The sequence below is a fragment of the Zootoca vivipara genome, chromosome 1 (genome assembly GCF_963506605.1).
Source record: "Zootoca vivipara chromosome 1, rZooViv1.1, whole genome shotgun sequence".
Lineage (NCBI taxonomy): Eukaryota > Metazoa > Chordata > Lepidosauria > Squamata > Lacertidae > Zootoca > Zootoca vivipara.
Window position 1 is genome coordinate 7955249 of NC_083276.1, and position 25275 is coordinate 7980523.

At 38.7% G+C, this 25275-nt stretch overlaps 1 protein-coding gene across 3 annotated transcripts in view; it reads left to right on the top strand.

Moving 5' to 3' along the window:
* Window positions 1-24902, top strand: part of PPM1A (protein phosphatase, Mg2+/Mn2+ dependent 1A) — a 37560-nt gene extending 12658 nt beyond the window's left edge. For 2 of the 3 annotated variants that reach the window (XM_060271284.1, XM_060271287.1), the window contains exons 2-6: window positions 8499-9352; window positions 10355-10472; window positions 16371-16479; window positions 18396-18453; window positions 21722-22076. In XM_060271284.1, the coding sequence (XP_060127267.1) occupies window positions 8519-9352; window positions 10355-10472; window positions 16371-16479; window positions 18396-18453; window positions 21722-21784 (1182 nt within the window). In that variant the 5' untranslated portion in view covers window positions 8499-8518 and the 3' untranslated portion in view covers window positions 21785-22076. The other variant, XM_035104175.2, reaches the window with a different exon arrangement.
* The last annotated feature ends 373 nt before the right edge of the window (window positions 24903-25275 follow it).

Genomic DNA, 25275 nt, shown 5'->3' on the forward strand with positions numbered 1-25275 from the left:
TTGGTTCAAAGGGGAAGAGGCAGTCTTTGAGGTATTGTGGTCCTCAGCCATTTAAGGCTTTATAGGTCAAAATATGGTCTGAAGCTCAACATCAAAAAAACCAAGATCATGGCCACTGGTCCCATCACCTCCTGGCAAATAGAAGGGGAAGAAATGGAGGCAGTGAGAGATTTTACTTTCTTGGGCTCCTTGATCACTGCAGATGGTGACAGCAGTCACGAAATTAAAAGACGCCTGCTTCTTGGGAGAAAAGCAATGACAAACCTAGACAGCATCTTAAAAAGCAGAGACATCACTTTGCCGACAAAGGTCCGTATAGTTAAAGCTATGGTTTTCCCAGTAGTGATGTATGGAAGTGAGAGCTGGACCATAAAGAAGGCTGATCGTCGAAGAATTGATGCTTTTGAATTATGGTGCTGGAGGAGACTCTTGAGAGTCCCATGGACTGCTAGAAGATCAAACCTATCCATTCTTAAGGAAATCAGCCCTGAGTGCTCCCTGGAAGGACAGATCGTGAAGCTGAGGCTCCAATACTTTGGCCACCTCATGAGAAGAGAAGAATCCTTGGAAAAGACCCTGATGTTGGGAAAGATGGAGGGCACTAGGAGAAGGGGACGACAGAGGACGAGATGGTTGGACAGTGTTCTCGAAGCTACGAACATGAGTTTGACCAAACTGCGGGAGGCAGTTGAAGACAGGAGTGCCTGGCGTGCTATGGTCCATGGGGTCACGAAGAGTCGGACACGACTAAACGACTAAACAACAGGTCAAAACCAGCACTCTGAATTGGGCCCAGAAACTAATTGGCACTAATTGGCAGTCAATGCAGTTGGGCCAGAATTGATGTTATTTGCTCAACTTCACTTGCCCTGGTGAGCAACTTGGCCACTGAATTTTGTACCAGATAGTTTCCAAACCGTTATTAGAGGCAGCCCCACATAAAACATATTGCAGTAATCTAACCTAGAGGTTACCAGAGCATAGATGATAGAAGTTAGGCTTTCCTTGTCCAGATAGGGGTGCAGCTGGGCCACCAGTTGAAGCTGATGGAAGGCACTCCATGCCACCAAGGCCACCTGAGCCTCAAGCAATAGTAATGAATCCAGAAGTACAGTATCCCCAAGATGCATATCTGCTCCTTCAGAGGCTGCAAACACGACTACCACATACACGGAATATATAAGTTTGCTTCAGATAGTCAACCGACATTTCTGAGTTTTCAGAACTTGCTTGCTAGTTCAAAATCTAACTTTTGACACTTTATTGGCCACTTAATCTAGATGTTTATTATATACTTACACTTTTGCACTTGAACAAAATTGTTAAGACATCCTGTTGATCTTGTACTGTGATGACATTGACAATCTATTCCTACACTTTCCTGTCTTAGTATGCTTTTAGATGGCTATATTTATTCTTTTGATGTTGGGTGCCTCCAGAAAGCATGCATGCAGTCATTGCTATAACCTTTATAACAATTTGTCATCACTTCACTTTATAGCATGGTGTGCAACACTGAAAATATTTGGGTCTCTGTCATACACATTTCATTACCATCGGTGGTACTTGTTGGGTACTTTATCCATCATGAGACTGCTAATAAATTAGCAAAACGTAGTTATTTTTTTGTATTCAAGAAGCCTGCTCTCTGGATTAATTTCTGGAGATTTGTGTATGAGTAGAAATGCTGAGCGCTAACAGCATTAGCACTACATTAAAAGAGCATGTGAACTGTTGTCATAAACAAACAGATGTTAACTTGAAACGTTATGTGGTTTGTCATGGGGGAAACATGGTTTCTGAAAACACGCTCTGCTACTTTGAAAGCTTTTCCCACTGCTGTATATCCAGAAAGTATTTCTCATTCATGTCATGTACCCACTTGTTTGGCATTTACCCAGAAATAAGCAGTAAATTGTTTTGGAAGAGTACATGGGCACTTTCTTGTGAAGAACTTGGTGTACACTTCTTAGCTGAAAGGCAACTACTGGGAAAGTCAGTATTATTCTGATATTTGGAACAGGAGTTCTTTGCTCTGAGAACATAGACCCAAAGCACTTAGTCCACCTTGCTACCGCAACAGTAGAATGAGATGCATTTTCATGATAGTACTAATGATAATTAGAAGTTTAATACAGTATATCATTTCTATTTGGTCATGTTGAGCAGGAACTATAGGTGACTTGTGGATAGTATGATGCCTTTGACTTACCCTAGCCTTGCAAATCACCTTGGCAAAAAAAGTTACTAGTCTGCACATAAAATATAAGCCCACCTCCCTACACAGGTCAAACACTCCTTGCCTAGAAATAAAGTTCTTGTTTAATGACTAATTTCGTGAAAGCAGTTTTAACTTTACCGCCTACTTATATAAAATACTAAAGTAGTGAATATCATTATACATACAAATACAAACAATCCATATAAACACTCTGAAATCACCATAACATTTTCTTGCAACATGTATCGAGAGAAGTTTACAAAGTCTTTTGAGTCTTAAAAATATTGAATAATGCCATTGTTCACATCATCCCTTCTGAACCTCGTCTCTCTTTTCCGTTTCTTTGCTATCTTTCCTACAATAAATATTTTTAATGTAAGCCCCCTAAGGCAAGCAATCTGTCTGCAAACCCCCATATAGTCTAGTACTATTCCACATATACTCGAAATATCAAGAGTAATATGGTGGTTGCCTATGGGCAGGTAGTAGGCAACAGTAGAGATGTGAAGGCCTGGAGAAAAAACGGAAAAATTCGGGGGGGGGGAACGCTTAAAAAACAAGTGTGCAGCCTCCAGTTTTCATGCCGAAGTACTCTTGCAACGACTTGGTATGAAAAGTTGGGCCGCCCTGGTTTAGCTGGTGATAATATATAATGTTCAGACTAACTTACATGCAGAATAACTGACCCCAGTATATAACAAAACATGATAGTAAGGGATCACTACTATACAACCTATTAGATGCACAAAGTTCAAAAACCTATGATAAAATATAAAAAAAATATTGTTGAAGGTAAAAAGCAATATACTGTGGAGACAGTATGTGTAGTGCCTAACAGTGGTTCAGTTCCTTGAGATCCCTACTGCTCTCTTTTCATCCTCAACCAGCACAGCAAAGTAGCAGATACTGAGCACAATGGGCCAAATTTGGATTGGGACTCTGACATGGGGGTGTAGTGGGGCTTTAACTCTATGCACCTTGATGTGGCTCTGATCAGGATTGGTATTTGCAATTTGCTTTGTCAAGAAATGATCCATTGGAGTGAATGTTGGAACCATGTTGGATTACATTGTGCTATATAGCAAGGGGCAAAAGATAAAAGTCTCTCTTACACTCCCCAGCAAGGGTTTCTATCTGGATCAACCCCCTGCTTCTTGTGGGGGGGGGGGATCCATTGGAATGAATATGTTTCTCAGTGCAAATTGTAGTGAGGGGCTTGTGTGTGAATTGAATAGATGGTATGTGTGAAAGAGAATGAATGAATGGGTGTGCTTGCATGTGAGCATGACTTGATGGAATGGGGTGTGTAACAGCGGAGTGGCACTCCTTTTCATCACTGGTATGTGGCCCCTGACACATTTTATGCCTGAACGGATGCAGCCGTCCCAGGAGGAAAGATTCCCTAGCCTTGTGTTAATTGGAACAGGCCCTCTGCTCACACAGACGAATACTCCTCAATGTTCCACTTCATTTGCTGCTTCTTGGTTTGTGGGAAATCATAGTTTTCTGTTAAATTTGAACAGCAAGTTGTGGTTTGTTTGCCCTGCAGACCAGGTCAGATTCTTGTTTACACACTTCATTTGCATGGCAAGTGGAAACCATATTTTGCTAATTGAAATACTTTTGGCCCCAAGACTAGAGAATAGTCACCCTGAGGAGTGCAGGAACTAACCCATCTCTTGTAAACTAGGAACATTTACTGAAGTGTTAGAGAAAATCCTGCAAATAAATAAATCTCTAGATGACACCATTCTTTTCTGGGACACCATACCAGATCAGATGGAAGCCCCTCTTTCATAAAATATATGCAGTTGACTTGGTTGTAGTTGTGACTCCTGGAAACAGGAGTGAATTGTGTGATTGTGTTGACCATTTATGTGTTTGCTTCATGTTTCCACTTGAGCCTCATGATCTTGTACAGTGGTCCCTCGGTTTGCGACCACACTGCGCAGATCACTTCAGCGCATCTGAGCACCGCGGAACCCGGATGTAAACACTTCCGGGTCTGCAGTGGTCAGAAACCGAAGCGGTCGCTCCCCAAGGCAGTTGCAAACCGAGGTACCACTGTATACACATAAGTACAGTGTGTAACCCAGAGGAGAAACTAGGACATGTAAGTGATTTGGGGCAGGGGAGCAGAGCAGATGCACCCAAAAATTGCAGGATGCCTGTTGCAAAATGAGGAGTGTGTGTGCTTGTGTATGCACAGACCTGACTTACTCCCTGATGAGTCTTGCAGGTCTGTGAAGCACAAGGCCTTCATTCTTGAATAATCTCATGATGACATAAAAAGAGTCTGCCATGTATGCATTTCTGACATCATGTATTATTTGACCTGCACCCCAGCCCTTATATTTGGAGGAATTGCATTCATATGATAACTACTTTAGACTTTTGGGAAGAAAGTGAATGGCAATGCAATGACAGTTTCAACATATATTACTTGTTTAGCTAAAAGACAGATAAATATATTTATAAGATTTCCCTTTGTGTACTGTGGTTATATGAATGCTTATACATAGCTGCCAAGTCCGGGTCGTAAAGATCCGGGATCGGCAGCGCGCGCATGACCGGAAGTTGCGTGACGCAACTTCCGGTGGCGCTTCGCCCTTCTATGGCCATCAGAAAATGGCGGCGCCAGCGCCGGAAGTCGCTTCCGCGCATGACCGGAAATACGTAAAAGCGACTTCCGGCGCCGCCATTTTCTGATGCCCATAGAAGGGTGAAGCGCCACCGGAAGTCGCGTCACGCAACTTCCGGTCATGCGCGGAAGCGACTTCCGGCGCCGGCATCGCCATTTTCTGGTGCCCATAGAAGGGCAAAGCGGCACCAGAAAAATGGCCGCCGGGAAGAAGCGAATTTAAGGGAGAATGCCGGGATTTATCAGCAAACGGGAGACCGCCGGGAAACAGTAAGAAAAAAGGGGTTTTCCCGGCGGATACGGGATACTTGGCAGCTATGCTTATATGGTTTATTTCAAGTATTCATGGCTCTTCTCATATTTTGGTAATGCTTAAAACTTTTTTAAGGTAGGTGATAATTCAACTGAGACTGTTCACAGCTCATGTTCCAGGCTATTATGATATACAAGATCTAGTTATGGAGCCATGTTTCAATCTTGGGTATGAGAAAGAGTTGATATGAGGGAATACTGAGTGAATGCTTGGCTTGGAAGTTGCAGTCTTGTCTGTGGACAGTGAAGTGCTAGGCTTGATGGCTTGTACCTCTCCAAAAATTCTGCAATTTCTGATGCTTTATCAGCCTTGTCTAGGCTTGTTTCTTAGGGATTAAAAATAAGTTAATAAGTAGTAGTAGTAGTAGTAGTAGTAGTAGTAATTCTTCAACAGTCTGTGAGCAATTATATATTTCTTTGCTCCACAATTCAGAATAGATAAATTCAGGTCTAAGAGTCATATGTATTTCCCTAGTATTATATATTCATTATTCAGAATAGTTACATCCTGCTTTATAGCCCTGAGAAGCTCTCCAAATATGCTTACTAAAGATTCTTCAAATAGAATCACTCTGAGATCTAATCTATATATATAAAAATGTAAACTGGCCATGTCCGTTAGTATCTGCTTTTCACCAAAACTGCTTGACCGATTGCGTTCAAATTTTGACACAATGCCACATGTGAATATGAGAGTGACCCCGTACCATTTTCAAAGACAGATGTCACACCTGTGCCAGCTAAAAAAACCCAAACCCAGTGTTTCAAAACACACCACTCAGACGAAAATGCATGCTGGGAAAAGAACCAGGTTGCAAACCAGCGCCCTCTAGCGGCGGCTACATTGGTACTGCACCTATAAAACCTTCCCTCTCCACAGCACCTCGGCTCCTGTTTACATACGAGGCCGAAGCTTTTACAAACTAGGCTGAATGGAGGTACTGACTTGCCTGGGTGGGGGTGGGGGGGAGGAGGGGATGGGTTAGGTCAGGACACGGTGGGACCAGTCACAGGGATAAGCCAGGGGGGGGAGGGGATGTGGTACATCATGGGTCGAGACAGGGTGGGGGGGAATCACAGGGATAAGCTGGGGTGGGGGGAGGGGTGGGATACATCATGGATAGGGACAGGGTGGGGTGAATTATATGGAAGAGCCACAGCAATGCGTGGCCAGGCCAGCTAGTGCAGGAATAAAATAAAATACATATGAAACAGCATATTCAGGCAGCATTTCCTGCTCTTGTACTTGTTCTTTCCCCTGTCTAAACCTGTTGTTCCCAGAGATTCCTGCTTCATCTCTCTTCTATTTCCTGTTCTTCCATCTTTATGACAATAGTGTCCCTTAATTACCCTTACTGTGCTACAGCCAGTGTTTCCTGTTGCAATAAAGGCTTTACATACACAGCTGGTTAGCCGCTGTGAGAATAGGATGCTGAACTAGACGGGCCTTTGCTATGTTCAGGGTTCTCATCCCTAAACCCAGGTCTGTGGCCAATCATTCCCGTGGTTCTTGCCTCTGTCCAACAAGCAGGGTTACTTCCTAATTGTGTAGACAACTGGCTCCGAAGATCATTCATATTCCACTGTGTGGGAGACCATGTCATGCCAGGCATGCACAACATATGATCTTAAGGCTGAATGCAGCGTACTGTATATTGTGGCTTTGCAGATGTTTGGTGGCCTGGTGGAGAGCTACAGATTTTGTCATCTTGTACGAAACTCTTACTTTTCTAAAAGGTGTGAACTTTACTCAGAATATTTTAGAGGCTTCAAAGCAATCCGGTCCAGTTGTTAGTTGAAATTGTATGCACATCCCCATTTGTAGATGACTGAAACTTTAAACCTTTATAACTTTAGGGTGTTGTTTATAATGTGGAATTTGTATGATTGCTTAAAGACTTCTTTATGTGTTAAGAATAATATACATTCTTTTTAAAATAGATGTAAGATTTCTTTGGAAAACTTCTTCAATAACTATGCATCTTCAGTAACTATGGCATGAATACAGATTTTGTTTCTAAAATATATTCAGGTAGAATAAACAATGAGAATCTATGAAGAAAAACATCACTGAGAGTGGATATACTGGAACAGTGTACCATTACCACTTACCTGTGTTGAAAGCTGTGCTCTTTCAAACAAAACCCACAAAAACTTAAAAATTAATGATGCTAAGCAGATGCAAGTATGATTTACAGTCTTAAGTCACAACAATGTCCATATCCCAGTTGAGTCAATTTTGTCCTCTTATTTTCCTATTGGAGCACATCAGTTGTTGATGTAACAGTACAAATTAGGCAGGAATAACCAGCTGCACAAATAGAAGATGAGGGATACCTGGTGGCTTACATGTGAAAAGGATCTAGGGGTTCTTAGTAGACCACAAGTTCAACATGAGTCAACAGTGTGAAGCAGCAGCAATAAAAGCTAATGCTATTCTAGGCTGCATCAACAGAAAGTATAGTGTCCAGATGAAGGGAAGTAATAGTACCACTCTATTCTGCCTTGGTCCAGATCCAGGTGCCACAGTTTAAGAAGGATATTGACAAGCAGCCTTGAAATCTACTCACTGAAAGATAAGAGAAAATTAATTTATGTAGATTTCCCAGTATTTATAGATTACTTTTCACCATAGATGGGCAATAAATGGATTTATTCATTTATTTAGGGGTCTTATAGAATGCTTTTCATTAAAAATCCCAGAACAGGGCAAAATGTGACTGTCTTGAAACCAGTGAATTGATTTTGGTCCAGTATAGTCACCATCACCACAACACACACACACACACACACACACACACACACACACACACACACACATACTCTTTGCTTTCCAGTTGGGGATGTTCCATTCCAGGTAGCTTCCATGACGGTTACTGGCCAAGTACATGACAAGATGGATCTAGTTAAATCTGGGTTTGGTGTGTTGGTATACAAATGGGTGACTGAAAATATTACTATACAGTGCAACCAAGAATCCACTGAACTTTGTTTATTTCTTAAGAGTCTGAGCTGTGGTTTGATTTATTTACACTTACTGCAGATGTTTTGATAAAAGCCACATTAATAAAGCGCAAGCCATTCTCTTGCATAGTAACAATTTAAATATTTATAATAATACACAAACTATTCCCAAGAGTGAAGTTCACAAAGCCACAAAAGCTGAACAGTGCAGCTCCACGTTAATTAAACATATTCTGTCTGTTTCATACAGTAAGCACTGCAGTTCAGGTTCGTGTTTTCTTTAAGCAACATGTTCAGCATATGATTAAACTGTTAACTGTCTTTAAAATAGCTTAACAGCAGATCTTTTTGTCTCTGTAGATCTTAAAGAACAAGACATCATGGGAGCATTTTTAGATAAGCCAAAGATGGAGAAGCACAATGCCCAAGGGCAGGGCAATGGACTACGTTATGGGCTAAGTAGCATGCAAGGTTGGCGAGTTGAGATGGAGGATGCGCATACAGCTGTAATTGGCTTACCAAATGGACTTGATGGGTGGTCTTTTTTTGCTGTGTATGATGGACACGCTGGATCCCAAGTTGCCAAATACTGCTGCGAGCATTTATTAGATCACATCACAAGCAATCATGATTTTAAAGGCCGTGGAGCTTCACCATCCGTGGAAAGTGTAAAGACAGGAATCAGAACAGGTTTTCTGCAAATTGATGAACAAATGAGGCTACTTTCTGAGAAGAAGCATGGTGCGGACAGAAGCGGGTCAACAGCTGTGGGAGTCCTCATTTCTCCTCAGCATACTTATTTTATCAACTGTGGAGATTCTAGAGGATTGATTTGTAGAAACAGAAAGGTTCATTTCTTTACACAAGATCACAAACCAAATAATCCACTGGAGAAGGAACGTATACAGAATGCAGGTGGTTCAGTCATGATTCAGCGTGTGAATGGCTCCCTCGCTGTGTCTAGAGCACTTGGAGACTTTGATTACAAATGTGTCCATGGGAAAGGCCCTACAGAGCAACTTGTCTCACCTGAGCCTGAAGTTTATGAAATTGAGAGATCAGAAGATGATGATCAGTTCATCATACTGGCCTGTGATGGCATCTGGGATGTTATGGGAAATGAAGAGCTGTGTGAATTTGTCAGATCAAGGCTTGAAGTCACTGATGACCTTGAAAGAGTTTGCAATGAGATAGTCGACACTTGCTTGTATAAGGTAGCCAGAAGTTTTATATGGGATATATTGAAATGTGTATGATCAGTTGTAGTGTTGGCAAATGATGGATACGGCTGGTGTTGAAAGTGGTACCTTTTCAGTCATAATTTTAGCTGGTTTTGACTCTCTGGGACCAATATTGAACACACATGCTTAAATCTGACTTGCTTTGCTACTAGGTTGCTGGATTTTGTAAGTAGGGAAAAGACTGTAGCTCATTGTTTAACATTTTGCAATCCAAAAGTCCAAGGTTCAATCCTCAGCATCTCCAGGTAGGGGTGGAAAAGACTCATGTCTGAAAACCTGGAAAGCTGCTGCCAGTCAGTGTGAACAATACTAGGCTAGATGGACCAATCATCTGACTATATAAGGCAGCTTTCTACATTCTTTGGAGAAAAACATTTGCATTAGTGAATTGTTTTAAGCTACTGGTCTCATATAGTCAAATTGGACTCTAATTTTACTTACTAATATTTCTCCACCACCACACTTTTCTTAAAATTTGTATCATGGAGGTTTGGTGGGAGCAGGTCAAAAGATACATGCAACAGCTGTTGTATCTAGTTTAGTCCAACTAGGCCTTTTGTTGAAAAACTGTTTCCTCTTCTATTTTGTACCTTAGCTAAACTACCCATTCCTCATTTGTTTCATTAACCTTCACTTTCATAAAAAGTATGCAAGAAGTTGGAGACTATGCCTTTAATATTATCACTGAGACAGTGTGCTTTGTTGTGTTACTAGTATTGCAGTTGCAATCTGTATTTTGCCAAAAGGGGAGCCATAATAACTCATGTAAGCTTTGAACAAAGTGACTTTGTTGAACAAGAGTTATAGAAGCAAATGGATACTTTCTCACATTCAGTGATGGAGTGAGAAATTGGTGAAAGTTATGATTACTATCATTTTCTTGTATTAATAAAGTTGTCAGACTTGTGTGAATAATATGCTGGAAAATAGAACTTCATCAAACTCTCTTCTTTTTCTCCATCCCTCCCACTCCAGGGAAGCCGAGACAACATGAGTGTGATATTGATCTGTTTCCCAAATGCACCAAAGGTATTACCAGAGGCAGTGAAGAGAGAAGCAGAGCTGGACAAGTTCCTGGAAAGCAGAGTAGAAGGTGGCTCTTTTAAAAAAAAATAAGTAATTTTATTTCTAAACAAATGCCCAACAGCTAAGTCCTAAGCATCTATAAGCTTTTTCTTAAATTCTTAAGTGCCATTCAGCATTACACCTCACAAAAAGGTACTTTTCTTGCCTTTTTGGATATGTGTAGTATGTCCTGTCAAAATAGGCGTGTTGGCAATTTTTCTTACATTGGAGAAATATTTGAATATAACATTTATGATGGGGCTCTTTGCCAGCAATAATTCTAGACACTAAGCAATTTTTGATCCTGGTTGCTGAGAAGACAGCCATCATCATATGATCAAATTTAAATTAATAGTTTATTACTATCTGTTATGCTTGTGTAATAGTAAATTTGAAATCAGTACTGTCATAGATGATTTAATTTGGTATTTTGCGTTTCGTATAATTTTGTGCCATATGGTTCAAAACTGGTTCTGGTTTAAAGCATGCATTTAAAAGGTGTTTCACACTGTTTTATAGTGCCTTTGAACATGTGCAGTGCAATACTGTGCATGTTTCCTTAGATGTTCCAGTATGTTCAACAGGACTTAGTAAGTATGTATTGAAACTATAAGTTGTAATATATGTTTATTTCCAAAATAAAGAAACCATTTTATTGTGAATGTTAAGTAAAAATTAGATTTTTTAAAAATGAGTTTGCTGAGTGCCTGTGGCAAAAAAGTGACCAATAAATTTGATTATGGTGGTGGTAATAATAATAATAATAATAATAATAATAATAATAATATAGTGTAATTGACATAAGGTGATTAAAGGCTCTGAAGTCATAAGTCCCATGCACTAACATGAAATATTTTTACGCCTGCCATATTAATGAATGAGTTTTTAAAAATCTCTTGCACTTTATTTTTTTATTCTGTCGACGCTTAACTGAGCTGAACATAAATGTTGTTTATTTAATATTTTGTCATCTTAAATTGATTCAATGGCTTGTTTACTGAGAGTTGGTGTCATGTAGTGCCTAGGAGACTGAGCTACGTATTAGGAAGTCTGGTTCAATCTCATTTTGGCCATGAACTTACTACTCTTGACCCCCTTCCCTTCCATTTTAACTAGAGGGATCATAATATTGAACAATATTATGGGGCGGTTATAGGAAATACAGCAAGATTATGAATGTGAAGCACTTTGAACTCTTGAAAGTTTTATTCAAATGCTCACTAGTAGTAGTGATGTAGTTCTTATTTTGCACATTCTCTTTACACTGGGAGAATTGCAGTTAGTGGCCACTGGTATTCCATGTTTTGGAGTCACTTTCCATGAATGTTACAAATTGTGGCTTGTATTGTATTCAGAAGGTAACTGGGGGCAAGGAATGTTATGTTTGTAATGACCTGGTAAGATATTCTTCAAAATTTAATAGATTAAATGAGGAGAGGCATCAGAAAATAATACTTGTGTTTTCTTGTTTGTCCACACTTTTTCATCCTTGGGAACTAAAGGATGGCAAAACTGCACCATAATGTTGCAAATAGCTTGTTCTACTGCAGCTCTTTGCCCCGCTTGAAAAGTTGCTTAGGAGGGTTTAGGCATCCAAGCAGTATTTGATAGATATGAGGAGCTACAGCAAGAAAGGAAAATCATCTATCCTCATCTATGTGTGGAAGCACTTTGTATGCATAGACTTATTTTGATATCATCCCATATGACTGAAACCATTTCACTGATGAGTGTGTATGTGTGTGTAACAAAATCCATGTTCATAAATGAAACTTGACCTTACAGTTCTTTCTTTGTGTAAGTGGAATTAGCTAGACTTTAATTCGTGAATAGATGCCATAGCTGCGATCCAAAGGGCAGTGTGAATATACCTCAGCATTTTGAATATTTTCTGTTTAGTCCCCTTCAGAACTCTTGAATTGCTCTTTGAATTTTCCTGAGTTCAAAAAGCAGTTTGGGGATTTGGCACAAGAGCAGTCCTAAAGGGAGCTGCCAGTTAATACAGTATTGACATTTTCATGCATTATTTCCCTATCCTACTTTTAAAAACTGAGGTGTGTTAAAGATCAATTCAGGCATTATTGGGACCGGTTCTGAACTGGAAACTGTCATTCAGTGTGCTGTGAGTGGAAGGCAACATGTGGAATTGTTCTCTGGTAATGGGCTTCTGATATCAGTGTTGAATAAACTAACTTTGAGTCCCCTGCCAACTCTTTCCCTCTCCCCCCCTGCAGCCCCTTGCACCCCCTTTCCCCCAGAAAGCCTCTTTGGTAGGCTGTATCTGGAGCTGCAGTGAAAGGAATCACCTTTCAGGCTTGTATAGTATTCAGAAGGTAACTGAATAGTTCCTCAAATACTGCTGTCTTGGACACAACATAGCCTGCAAAATTTGATAGGTCCTCCAGCCCTCAAGCGAGGCTCTTGGGTGGGGCTACTGAGGCGGGAGGGAATGATCCGTGGCACAAGTTGCCTTCCTCTCATACAGTTTTGGATTACAACCCAGTGTCTTCTGGTTATGTGCAATATCCAACAAAGTAGTTCCATATATGTAAGATTCTCCGTTTGCACAAAATAACTTCCCCCTACTCCTCCCTCTGTACTGACTCCCAGACTGTTTTGGAGGGTTGGGGTGAACATGCTGTGAAGGGGACGCAGGGGCTAGTTCTATTGCACATTTCTTGCGCTAACGGAACTACTTGGTTGAATAAATTCACAGGAGCTTGTACTTTTGACCCAACGTACTAGGAAAAATATTTAATTTCACCATTCAATTTTGTTTCTTTTTGCAAAGGAGCTATGTTGGTGACTAGTTTAGAAAAAAAATAATGGCAGTTATGAATTATGCTGTCTGTTCTAATCTGTTTTATATCAATGTCAAACAATTTCAGCTGTAATTGTGTAGTAAGTAATACTAACCCCACCTGCAACTTCCAATATAAACTACATATTTGAAAAGTTTATTCCAAAAAAATACTTCAAGGATTACAGACAATGAGTTGGATCTGGAGTTGCACAGAGTTCAGTTCCATACACTGTATGCTCCTGCAGGCAGAAGAAGATAGAGGTGATCACCTCCCCCCACCCCTCCCCATGACATTCTGGTATGCCACAAAAAACTACAGTAGAGAGTGTGGAGCCTCATGGGGGGAGGAGTAACTGATGAAAATTTCTTCCCACCTTCTGCCCATTGGAGTGTCCAGTTTGTTGAGTAGGAACCTCCACTGGACCCAACTCACTTCTGCAAATGAAAGGGAGTTCTTCATTTCATGGATCAGCAGGTCTGGATCCAACCCTGTGGGACTAGCCCAGCTCTTCAAAACAAAAACCCTCAACTTTTCATTACTAAGATCCTTAAGCTGCTCCATCAGTGCAAGCTCTTGTTAATTTTTGTGGAGCTTGCACAGATGCAGCACTTTAAGGCTTGGGTGGGGAAACTGTTTTGAAATACATTTTGTAATACGTATATGTCGACTATTATAACTATTTAAATGTCTGTGTTTCAGTGAATTAATGTGATCACCTCGGTGTAGACTATATATCTTCAGTAAAACACATGTTTCAGTATAGATATTTTCTCTCATTTAGAAGACTGAAGTAAGTAGATCTTTGGATGCAAGAACATGTTTCCACAAGCGTAGAAATACAGTGTTTTTCAGACGTCTAAAACCACAGCCTCCTTTTAGATAAGAGCAGTTGCAGTCAACACTATTCATCTGTCTTTCATCAATCTTGTGCTGCAGTTTGAGAAAGTGTTTTAAGTTAATGAGAAGCTACAATATGCATGGACACAAAAAATATATTGCAAGATGAAGGCCAACAGATGGGTTACATTTGTGCCATAAATAATTTGTGGATTGTATATATATATATTTCTATTGAGTATAAATGTATTTTAGTGGAGAATGTATTTTAAATGTACTGTAGCTTTAGGTTATTGAACTGTGTAGTTCAGATAAATTTTAATCCCTTTATTTTTGTACAAAACATAACATAGCATTAGAATGATGTAGACTATACTAGATGTTCACAATTCACAATAAAAGAACTTGGCAAAATAAATCTGATATCTTTGCTCTTTATTCGGTTTCAGTATTAGAAGCCTTTGTCATAAATAGTTGATGGTAAAATACAGATTCTGGCCTTAGTACTTCAAAATGTTTAGCCAAAACAAAAATTAAGTATTTCCTTTGAAATACTGTCCAGGATCCATAGAACTGTGCAACTATCAATATGATGTCAAGGGAACTTGTCCCCCCTCCCCAAGCAGTCTGCTTTTGTGATGGACATGTGGGCCTCGGAGAAGAGAATAGCTGGTTTCAGTGGGTTAGTGCCAAGCCCCTTGCTTTTGCTTAAGCAGCTCTTCAGATCCTGGCCACTATTCACTAATCTTTCTTTAAAAGGAAAAGAGAGAGAGAAGTATTTATAGGGAATTAAATTTGATATCTATGTACTTTGACAGCTGTCAAGACTTTCCCTCTGACTGTTTGTTACTGGCTACTATAAAGCCTACAAATTGAGCTAAAACTTGCAGGGACTGAAAGGTTACTGAAAATCGGTTTTTCTGTTCCTATTCCACTAGCTGTGTTCTTGTGTCATACTGTCTGCATGTGGCCTAATGTTATAGAATGAAAAAGTTAAACTTGCTAGCACAGCATTCCTTATTTTATTTTGGGTGCTACATTGATATTACATGCAGTTTTGAGAAAACTGCACTTCTCATCAAGCTCATTTTACAGGTGTTTTCATGAAATCTCAAGTGTGCTGGCCAATATCCTAAACTGCTACTTTAATTAAAGCTATTGTACGCCTAATACCTTTACCTTTACTCCTAATAAAGCATCCCTTATAATCATGGATGTTTATTGGATTGCAAAAAGAAATCTTTGTAAGTGAAAGTTTCCAAGCTTGATCCCTCTAATGTCATCAGTTAAATGCTGTCAGGTACCAAAGTAGAAAAAACCTGAACTTGAGACCTTGGAGAGCCACTTTCAGTGAAGAATGCTGCTGGGGTAGATGGACCAGTGGTGTGGCATGTTCAAAGGCAAATATTCATATCCTAATATTGTCAGTTCTAATAGTTATATTTTATAAATCAACAAACAACCTAAGTTGGTGGTCTAAAACACTTTTGAAAATCTGACCTATGATTTGTTACTTTAATGAGATTTTAAAATCTTGACACCTGATGTTCTCTGAATAATGCAGATTATCTGTTAATTGATTTGAAGATGGATTGAGAAGTTTGAAGCCTTCAGATATTCGGTGTTCATATACTGCTTGAAAGTAAATGATGCTGCAGCTGAAATCAGATTCTTGATTATTTTAACAATTCATACAAAGGGGTTTAAGTATTGCGCAAATTAGTTTGAGTATTGTTTCCATACAGAGACTATGCAGTGCAACCTGTGTCATTTCACAACTCTATCTTTGTTCAAGATAGTCCGTTTCCTATCATGTCACTCATGTTTTAATATTTCAGTTTATAAAACTCTTAAATTGGTCTGTTGGAGTATATAATTTTCATTTACTAAAAATGGTTGTTACATTTTTCTGTGAAATCAATTTATAACTAATTTGTTGTCTTCTCAGGCAGTATAAGCACCTAATATCTCAGTGCTCTTTTAGAGCAAGCTCCCTTACAATGTACTACAAGAGTACCATTGATATTTTTAGATAATGATCTAATGAGATTAATATATTGCATGCTTCCAAAAGTTTTATTGTAGGAAATACACGGCAAAGATGCCAATATAGAACTGTTTTCTCCATCCTGCTTATTTTGTTATGGTGCCAGAGACACTGTAAATACAATATTCAATATGACAAAGGTTTTGAAATCTTAGTCTGTCTTAGATAAAGCAAAATGTTGAAATCTTTTCAATTGCATTTGGACTGAATTTACAAAGAAAGTACTTCTGATTCCCAGAGATCATAAAGAAGCAGGGCGAAGGAGTGCCAGACTTAGTCCACGTCATGCGTACTTTGCAAACAGAGAGCATCCCAAACCTTCCACCAGGGGGTGAATTGGCAAGCAAGTGAGTTTACACCTGCGTAAATCTGCGGTTGATTTGAAATTCTTTAAATAAGGCCACTCTTAAAAAGGGAGGGGCACCAAAATATTTTTAAAGGGGCATTACAACTATTAGCCCTAACATTTTCTTTCAAATTTGGAATTATATTAAATATATTAAATGAAGGCATGTGTGATACCCTGTGGCAGACTGGGAGGTGGATTCTAAAATTAAAAGTAAACCTGTGTCATGTCACAGCTGAAGAAAGGTCAGGCTATTTTTAAGAGTGGCCTCATCCTTTAACTGAAGTTCTTAAATATTTACCGCTTTAAAATCTTTAAGTGTATGATTCTAATGGTTCAGATATTTATATTTATATGTTTTGACTGGCTTAAACAAATCCGTATTATTTGATATGTATAAGACTGGTTTTTATGATATTGCATTTTCACCAAATTCATAGTTCCCATTCTTAGATGATAATGCATCAAAACTTCTGCTACCATGCAGGCTGCACCAGTTGCCAATCTGCTTCCGGGATCAATTCAAACACTGGTTTACGACTAAATGGTTTGGGACCAGAGTATCTTTAAGAATTGCTTCTACTCACATGAAGCCATTGCATCCATAAGATCATTTGATGAGACTGTGCCCTAAGTCCATCCACTGTCAGATGTGTGTGTGGACACAAATGGTGGGGGTCTTTTTTGTACTGGCTCTGAGGCCATGGAAGGCCTGCCTAAGGAAGTTTGCCTTTCAATAAGCAGCTATCTCTCCCATTTCCCCTTAGACACTGCTTCTCAAAATGGGGTTTAAATGCTATTGTCTGCTCCGTTTTGAAGTGTTACAATTTTAGTTTTTAGTTTTTTGTAATTTGGTGGCTTTAAACCATATCTGTTAAGATTTTGAGGAAATTCAAAGAGTCTTTAATTCTTAGTTTTCTTGAATTTAGGTAGAAAGGTAGATTAAAATGTAATTAAATAAAAAGGTCTAGTATTACAACATAATTAAGGCTGTGATGCCAAATCGTTCTTCATTCTGACAATTTTAGGTATTAGGCTATTGGGCACTGAGATATAGGACATTTTTACTACCATTGAACCAGAGATGAATTGAGAGTGTTAAATCTTGCATCTCTGTTAGGAGTTCTTTCTGTTCATCTTAGTTTGGCAGTAAAGTTCCAAACCATCTGTGGGAATTTTCTGTCTGGATGAGCCTTTACTGAAGCCCCAGTTTTTCCTGTACTGAAGGGTATTATTGGGAATTTCATCCACATCTTTACTGGGATTCAAACCCTGGTTCAAGACATGCCCAGTTGCTTGAGCTTGGGATTTTCAAGTGGCATAATTGTATTGGGACTGCTGGGAATTCAAGCCCTACTGGGTGCAGATAACTAGTTGTGCTATGCTTTGGGTCCTTGGCCCTCTCATTCTGCTGACGTTCTCTGGTACTTGATTAATTCTTTAAAAATAAATGTTGCTTTCCTTATTTGGGATTTTGGTAAGTAGTTCCAGTAGTTTGGTTCAATTTGCTGTAGTGTTTGTTTTGTTTCGCTGTGTGTCCTACCTAGTTTGGTCTGCTGATAGTAAACTGGCTACTACTGAAATGGCTGAGCTGCTGTTTTTATCCATTTCTGTATAATGATGTGTTTCTATTCTGTCTGCTTGTTTTCTGTTATGAGAGTTGACAGTCTTACGGAATTCTGGTAAACTACCTTGAATGTCAGTTGGCAGAAAGATGGCACACATATATATATATATATATATATATATATATATATATATATATTATATATATATATATATATATATATATATATGGGTTTCCTTTTTTTCTTTTTAAAAGGTATTTCTATTTTGAGAATATCTTGTTTTCAAATGACAATTGTTCTTTGGAAAATGCTGATCTTTAAAACCTTTTTTTTCCCTTGCTTGCTTTAGACGGAGTGTGATTGAAGCAGTTTATAACAGACTGAATCCTTATAGAAATGATGATGCTGTGAGTATTAGTGCTGTCCAACCTGTCATCCCGTCAGCCTGCCCTTACTGACCATTTTCACAAGTTTAGTTGCTGGAGAGATAGCTTTTTAAGTGCTTAAAATGTATTATGTTCATTAAACAAAAAAAGAAATCCAGATTTGTGAGATCTGTTTATCACTGACGTTGGGAGTCCCAATGCACGGCTGCCTTCCATTTGAATTGTAGCTGTAAAAATGCTTGCAGAAAGAAACATTTTGTTGCATGTGAATGGCAATGTATTTTGGCTGTCAGAAATGGAATTGGTGCCTGTTGTGTCAAGTTGGGCTACCCGGCTTGTTCTTGCTGTGGCTTCAGCATTGGTGGACAAGCCATTAACTTGTCCCCATCTCATCATTGAATTATGCAGTGTGCAGTGCTATCTGACTAATACACTGAAAATCTTGGCATTTTTGTTTCACCACTTAATTTTCACAACTCTTCTGCTTCATTTTCACACGCACCCCATCTTCTGTCTCAAACATGTGCTTGCACCTTTTTGCTATTTCCTTGGCACATAACACACCTCGCATGCACACTACCCTTCCCACTTGTAGAAAGGTTCTTGGGGAGTTGAAAGGAAAACATTTGGTAGTGGGGACAGGTTGAGAAGTCTCTAATACTCCTAACTACTTTTATTTTTGGCTTATTTTTGTGGCCACACAAAATGGTCTCATCAAAGTCTTCATTGATTTTACATCAAAGTAGCACATGTCTAATGCAGTGCATAACTTTTGTACATAATTCTACAGATGGGTTTTCTTTGTATCATTGCAGTGGTGATGCTCAACTAAGTTGTACAAGGAATAGAACCACTGAAATGAATGAGTTCAGTTACTTAAATCCACTGATTTCAGTGAGACTGCTTTGAGTATGACAGAGATAGCATATCACCCTGTATCTGGTGCACTTTGCAGAGACTAGAAAAAGCAGAAAAGGGAGAATAAAGGGTGGAGCAATAGAAACAAGCTCTTGTTGAGAGGCTGGCAGTCAGGAGAGAAACCAAATCTAGGCTAGATTAAGTTCTTGAATTCAGACTGCATGGGTGAGCACAACCTCGCCGCATTTTGCACCAGGCTAAATTTAACTGGGTGGACAAAATGGAGTCAGTGGAGGAAATTAGGTTGCTTGGGCTGGTCATGTGTTGTGCTTTTGAGTGACTTGCCTCTTCGGAGAACTCGTCTTATAAGCACTGGAAGATTCTTGGTGGATGGTCTGTTTCTGTAGGGCTTTTTATGCATAGTATAAGCCTTTCTAATTTGCCAGCTTCCAACACAAGGCTTTTAAATATCTTAAAAGGTGAAATAGATATATTCCTGTCATTTCTTGTGTGGAGGATGCCAACTAAACTGAAATGACTTGACTGCTATGCAAGATAATCTCCAGTTTCCCAGTTGGCTTCTCTTGAACATCAGTATACTGTACTGTATACAGAAGCATCAAAAGTGAGCAACCTCAAGATTCAGAAGCGTAAAGAAAATCCTGTTAATAACTGGAATGATACCATAACCTTTTTCTAGGTCAGCAACATTCAAAATGATTGCTTACAATTATTCAGCCAGGACATCTTGACAAATGTAGATGCGTGCAAAATACTAGTGATGCCGTATTTTACCAACACAAAAATGCCACCTGATTTAAGAGCCTTGCTCAAAGTCATGTTCTTTAGAAAGTGGCAACTGGGTGCCCCAGACTATTCTTATACCCATCCTTCCTTAGTTGCTGACTGCATATTGGGCTGCAGTATGCAGGAGTGGGGAATGGTCCTTCAGATGTTGCTGAACTGCAACTCCTACCAGCCCTAACAAGAATGGAAAGGGTTGATGAAAGTTGTAATTCAGTGACATTTGGAGCCCAAAAGGTTCCCCATATCTGGTTTAGTGGGACATGCACTCTCCTTTCCCTGTCCCATGTGGCTGGGAAGATGACCACAGAAGCCTTCACTAAGCCAGCTAATGTTTTCTATGACATTTGGAGACAAATATGTGGTTTATACCAGCGCGATCCATCTAAATGAGCCTGTTTTAGAAACATTGGTTTGAACCTTGCTTGTCTGAAATCCACCGTGGCTAGTGCCAAACACCATTTGTCATGCTAGAAGACTTAACAATCCCAAATCAGTCCAAATGGAAAGCAAAATCTCTTAACTCTCCCCCAGCTGTGTGAGAGAAGGCAAGGAGTAGGGAAATGCTCTGGAAGAGACCATTTTTGAAGTTGGTGGTACAGTGATAGTGCTTTCATGTCACATCACCTCCTTGAGTGGACAGGCAAGAAGGCTTTGGCCTTTAACCTGACCACGTGATTTGTAGCAAACTGGCTTGAACATCCAGCCAACTTCAAACCACAAGTTATGAAGCTGGTTTGTTTAATTAGCCAAAGTTTGTTATTAACTGTGGTTTCAACACAGTGACAAGCTGAAATTAGGGTGCAGGGAAGTTAAACACAGTTGAAGTCCTGCACAGCTGAAGATTTTGGGGTGGGGGAGATTAAAGCCAGAGTCCCTGTTTTCACAAAACCCAAGATGTTTAGGTGCCTTTGGGTTCACTAACAAATCAAACTCTGCAATTTAATTTGCATAGTTATACATAAAACATATTAAAGGTTATATGAAAATAAGCATTTCTTGCCTCTATTTTTTAATTTGCATTTCCCCTAGCTACTTTCAGCATTTCTAGAAATCTTAAATCTCTTAATGCTTTGCTTTCAAATGCCAGAGGAGTAGAAAAATCCATCTTTATCTGGAGAAATAAAGGGTGCAGTAGTACTTGCATATCAGTACTGTGATTATGAAGTGCTGAGTTACATCAGATACTGAGCATCTGAAGGTGCTGCTTATTTAAGTACCCAGGTGATGTCTTGCATCTGGTGAGTCAAGCTGTTCTTCATCTCCACAGAACTGGCATGTGGCACAGAAATGCCTTGTTCAGCATTTAAACATAACTAAGGAAAAGAGGTGAATGACAGTTGGACAATATCTGTTTTATATAAATAGCATCTTAAAAGATACTTCTAATGATGTGAGTCTAGAGTACCTAGATTTCAAATTCTAAGGGTGTTCTGTTGATTTCACTGAAACCTGCTTTCTAGCTTGCCTTATGGGGTAGGAAAACGAAAAAACGTAGGAGAACTTTTAGTTTAAAGCAGAAGTCAAAAATTTAACTGACACCTGAAAATAGTCTGCTTTTATGTTAATGATTGACAGTAGGATAAGATAAGATAAGATAATCTTTATTGTCATTGCCCCCTTGCAGGAACAACAAAATTGTTGCTGCTCCATCCACTCAGATAAGGTACTCCACATAAATTTAAAATAACTACAAAACATTAATTAAACAATACAGTACAAAATGACAAGTAAAAATAAGATGACTTCAAAGTCCAGACTTTCCATTTAAGTACAAGGGAGGGCTGACCTAAATAGCTTTTGTGTATTAGGTATCTTATCTTGTTAAACACTCATAAATTACTGTTCCCAGAGTAAAGCTCTTCTGAACGTAAAGAACACCAGAATCCTAAAATTATAGCCGTATCTACCCTTTTCAGTCTGGATTATCCAGAAACTGCTGTAATTTTGGGCGCTCCAGACTTTAAAGGGTTCCTTCTCTTTTCTTTAAGGACTCTGCATCAACCGATGATATGTGGTAAAACTGCCATCTATAAGCTGTGGAGTTTACATCCATCCAGATGGAAATTGCACCCTACCCACAGTGACCCTTCTTAACATCCATCTTCCACCTTACTTGAAGGGGAAAAGATGTGTTGGCGGAAGTGACTACACCTGGAAACAGCAGTCCCAACACCTAGCCCAGGAACTGATGATCTTTTTTTCCCCTTTTTATTTTCTATTGCAAAACAGACTTCTGTAAAAGTGATATTGAAACCAATATGTTGTAAATTGGACTCTAAGCAATTTTATGTTGTATGATTTTTGTTTTGTAAAGTGCAATTGTGGTTGTACAAAATGCTTATTTAATAATGAACTGCTTTATTTACATCAATTAAGGTTAGATTAAATGCTTGGTTTGTTGCTTTGAACAACAGTAATCTAGCCCTTTTCCATTCACATTTGTGGTTCTGGATTGCTGGGAGCAGCAACCTCGCCAGCTAAGTGCTCAGGAGGTACATAGAAATTGTGTAAAGGCTATTTTATATAAAGGCAGATCATTGCAATTCTAGTATGGAAAATAACTGATAAAACAGTTCATTCTCCATCAAACTTTTAGTTGTTCGATTTAAAAAAAATATTCCGGCGGGATCTAAAAATCCTATTGAAATATATGGGAAGTTCAGTGAACAAATGGGATAGGTTTGCCAACCTTGCAACATGGCAGTGAAATATAGATCATGGGGGTTAAAATGCCTTGATTATTTGCACCTTTAAAAATATTTACCTTCAGTTAATTTTCAGTTATGTAAGAGGCTATGTCTTTATTTAGTGAAAGCCTGCAGCATTTTTATCATCCTGATTGGCTGGGCTGGCTGCTGTTCCAAGTAAAATACTTTGAATTCCATTATATCAATAAAGATTGATTTAACAAACAACAAAATTTAACAATATATGTGTAACTACTTTCTCCCTTGTCTTTTGAAATGCTTGTAAATGAGATGTCATGTGGATAAATATTTTTTATTAACTAATTGCCCATTTTTGAAATGGGAAAAACTCTTGACTGTTGCCCAAGGCACAGGTGGATATTTCCCCCCAGTTAGCAGGTGTAATATGGTTTCAGAAACGAGAATTTCTCCCCCCATGAGCTTCTTTCAAGATTTTTGCTTTGAGAGAATCATGTGAAGTTATACTTGCCTCTTGTTAATGAAAACTCATTTGTCAGAGTCTGACAATCTTCCTTTTTATGGTATGTTTTATATGGCCCCATTGACTTAGAACAAAAACTAGTGTTTTAACAGTATGTGAGATTTGAAATACAGCATGTTCAGAATATTTAACTGTTGAGATTAAATTTTAATTCTTAAAAAAAAACATAAAAGTAATAAAACTAATTTGACTTTTCTCCTATTGAACATTCAAAGATAACTTTTCAAATCAGTCGTGTTTGCAGAACTACTGTTTCGTGCACCTTGTATTTTGTCCCTTTTTATGATGAGAATATTGTATGATCAATATGTAGCTTTCTTTAATCTTTCAGTCAACAGATTCCCCCTCCAAAGGAAAATCAACAAAATATATAAATAGGTTGTAGCAATGTAGCTAGAATTTTTTTAAAAAGGTGTAAAATATACCTTTTTATAGGAAGCAATGTACAATGCGTTTTTCTATATCTGTCTTTCCCCCCCTAACTTGGAAATATACATTTGTGTGTATATATAGCCTTAAAACTGTTGCAGAGTTAGGGAGTGTTGAACAGTGTTGAACAGTGAAAAAGTAACTTAATAATGTCTCAACTAAGGATAGCATTATACCAGCAAACACTTATATTTTATTCCTCTTGTTTGTGTGAGGTGCTTAACCTTGACATCATTGTAATCAGTTTGTACCCTGTTAAAGCATGAAGAAAAACTTAAGCACTATTTGTATTTATAAATTTATAGCGATTTTGGGTTAAAGAACCAATCCTTTCCCCCTACATACAAATAAATGGTTAAAATGTACAGTTTTGTTGAGTTCAGAACCTATTTCAGAGACCTGTATTTAAAATACTACAAGGTCAGCTAGTAAATAATGTCAAAGTGGTTCCAGGATTGGTAAGATAACTGCTCCTTTTTCTGTGTCTGAAGTGCAGACTATGCTGTGGAAACTTAAAAGTTTAAAATATTTTATAAATCACAAGTGGAAAGCCATATGTTAAAACAATGATTTAAATGTCATAATGACATAGCGTATGTTTAAAACATACCGCGTGGGTGCACCCTTTAAACAAACAAAAACACAATTCTGCTGTTGCTACTAGTTATAAGAAAGGGGTTGAAGGCGAGGGGGGAGGCAGGGTAAAAAAGAGTCACAGCAGTTGTAGAGTCCCCCTCCCTTACATTTGGCACTTTGAAGGGGTCAAAGCACTGTGTCAGTTATGCCTGCTAAATACACTGCTATTCTATGTATACCAAAATGAGATTAAATCCATATAATCAATGCACCACGTATTCTAGCAAGGGCGCTTGCTCACTCTTGTTCATTCGTCTGCAAAAAAAGGGCAAAAAACAAGCACTTTTCATTTTTGCAACTTTAAAAAAATGCTTAAAAAATTTAGAACACCTCAGGGGCAATGCAGCAAAGTTTTGAAGAATTGTGTGCTATTTATTTCCCTAACTTGGAGGGGAGGAGTGGATGCCTCTGCTGACGAAATAAAGTAATATGATGGTCCCAAATTTACCTGTAAGGTGTTAATATTTTGTTCCTTTGCTGTTTGCTTCACATCCATACTGCTCTGTATACTTTTCTTAACTTTGGACAGCATTAAATTTCTGACCATTACAGTTTAGATCTATCAGTGAGTTCTGAACATTAATAATACCAAGTAGTCCACATTGTTGAATTCAGTATGTATTAGCGTTGGTTCCACATCTTGTGGTTTACAGAACTTGGGTTCTGACCTATACCATTGACCATATCAAGCTCCTATTATATTGCAGCTTTTTACACAATTCCACCAAGTTTTCATTCATTTCTACAGGTATCATTTCCCCCCTGTGGTTAATGTTTGTTCAGATGTGCACCTAAGCAGTAAAAAATATATGTATACAATGAGTTTCAGCTACTGAAATAGTTCAGTGCCTGAAATTCATAGCTTCATCATGTGAGGAGGCCCCATGCAGCCAGATACTTAAACTTAGAAGAATTACAGTAGAT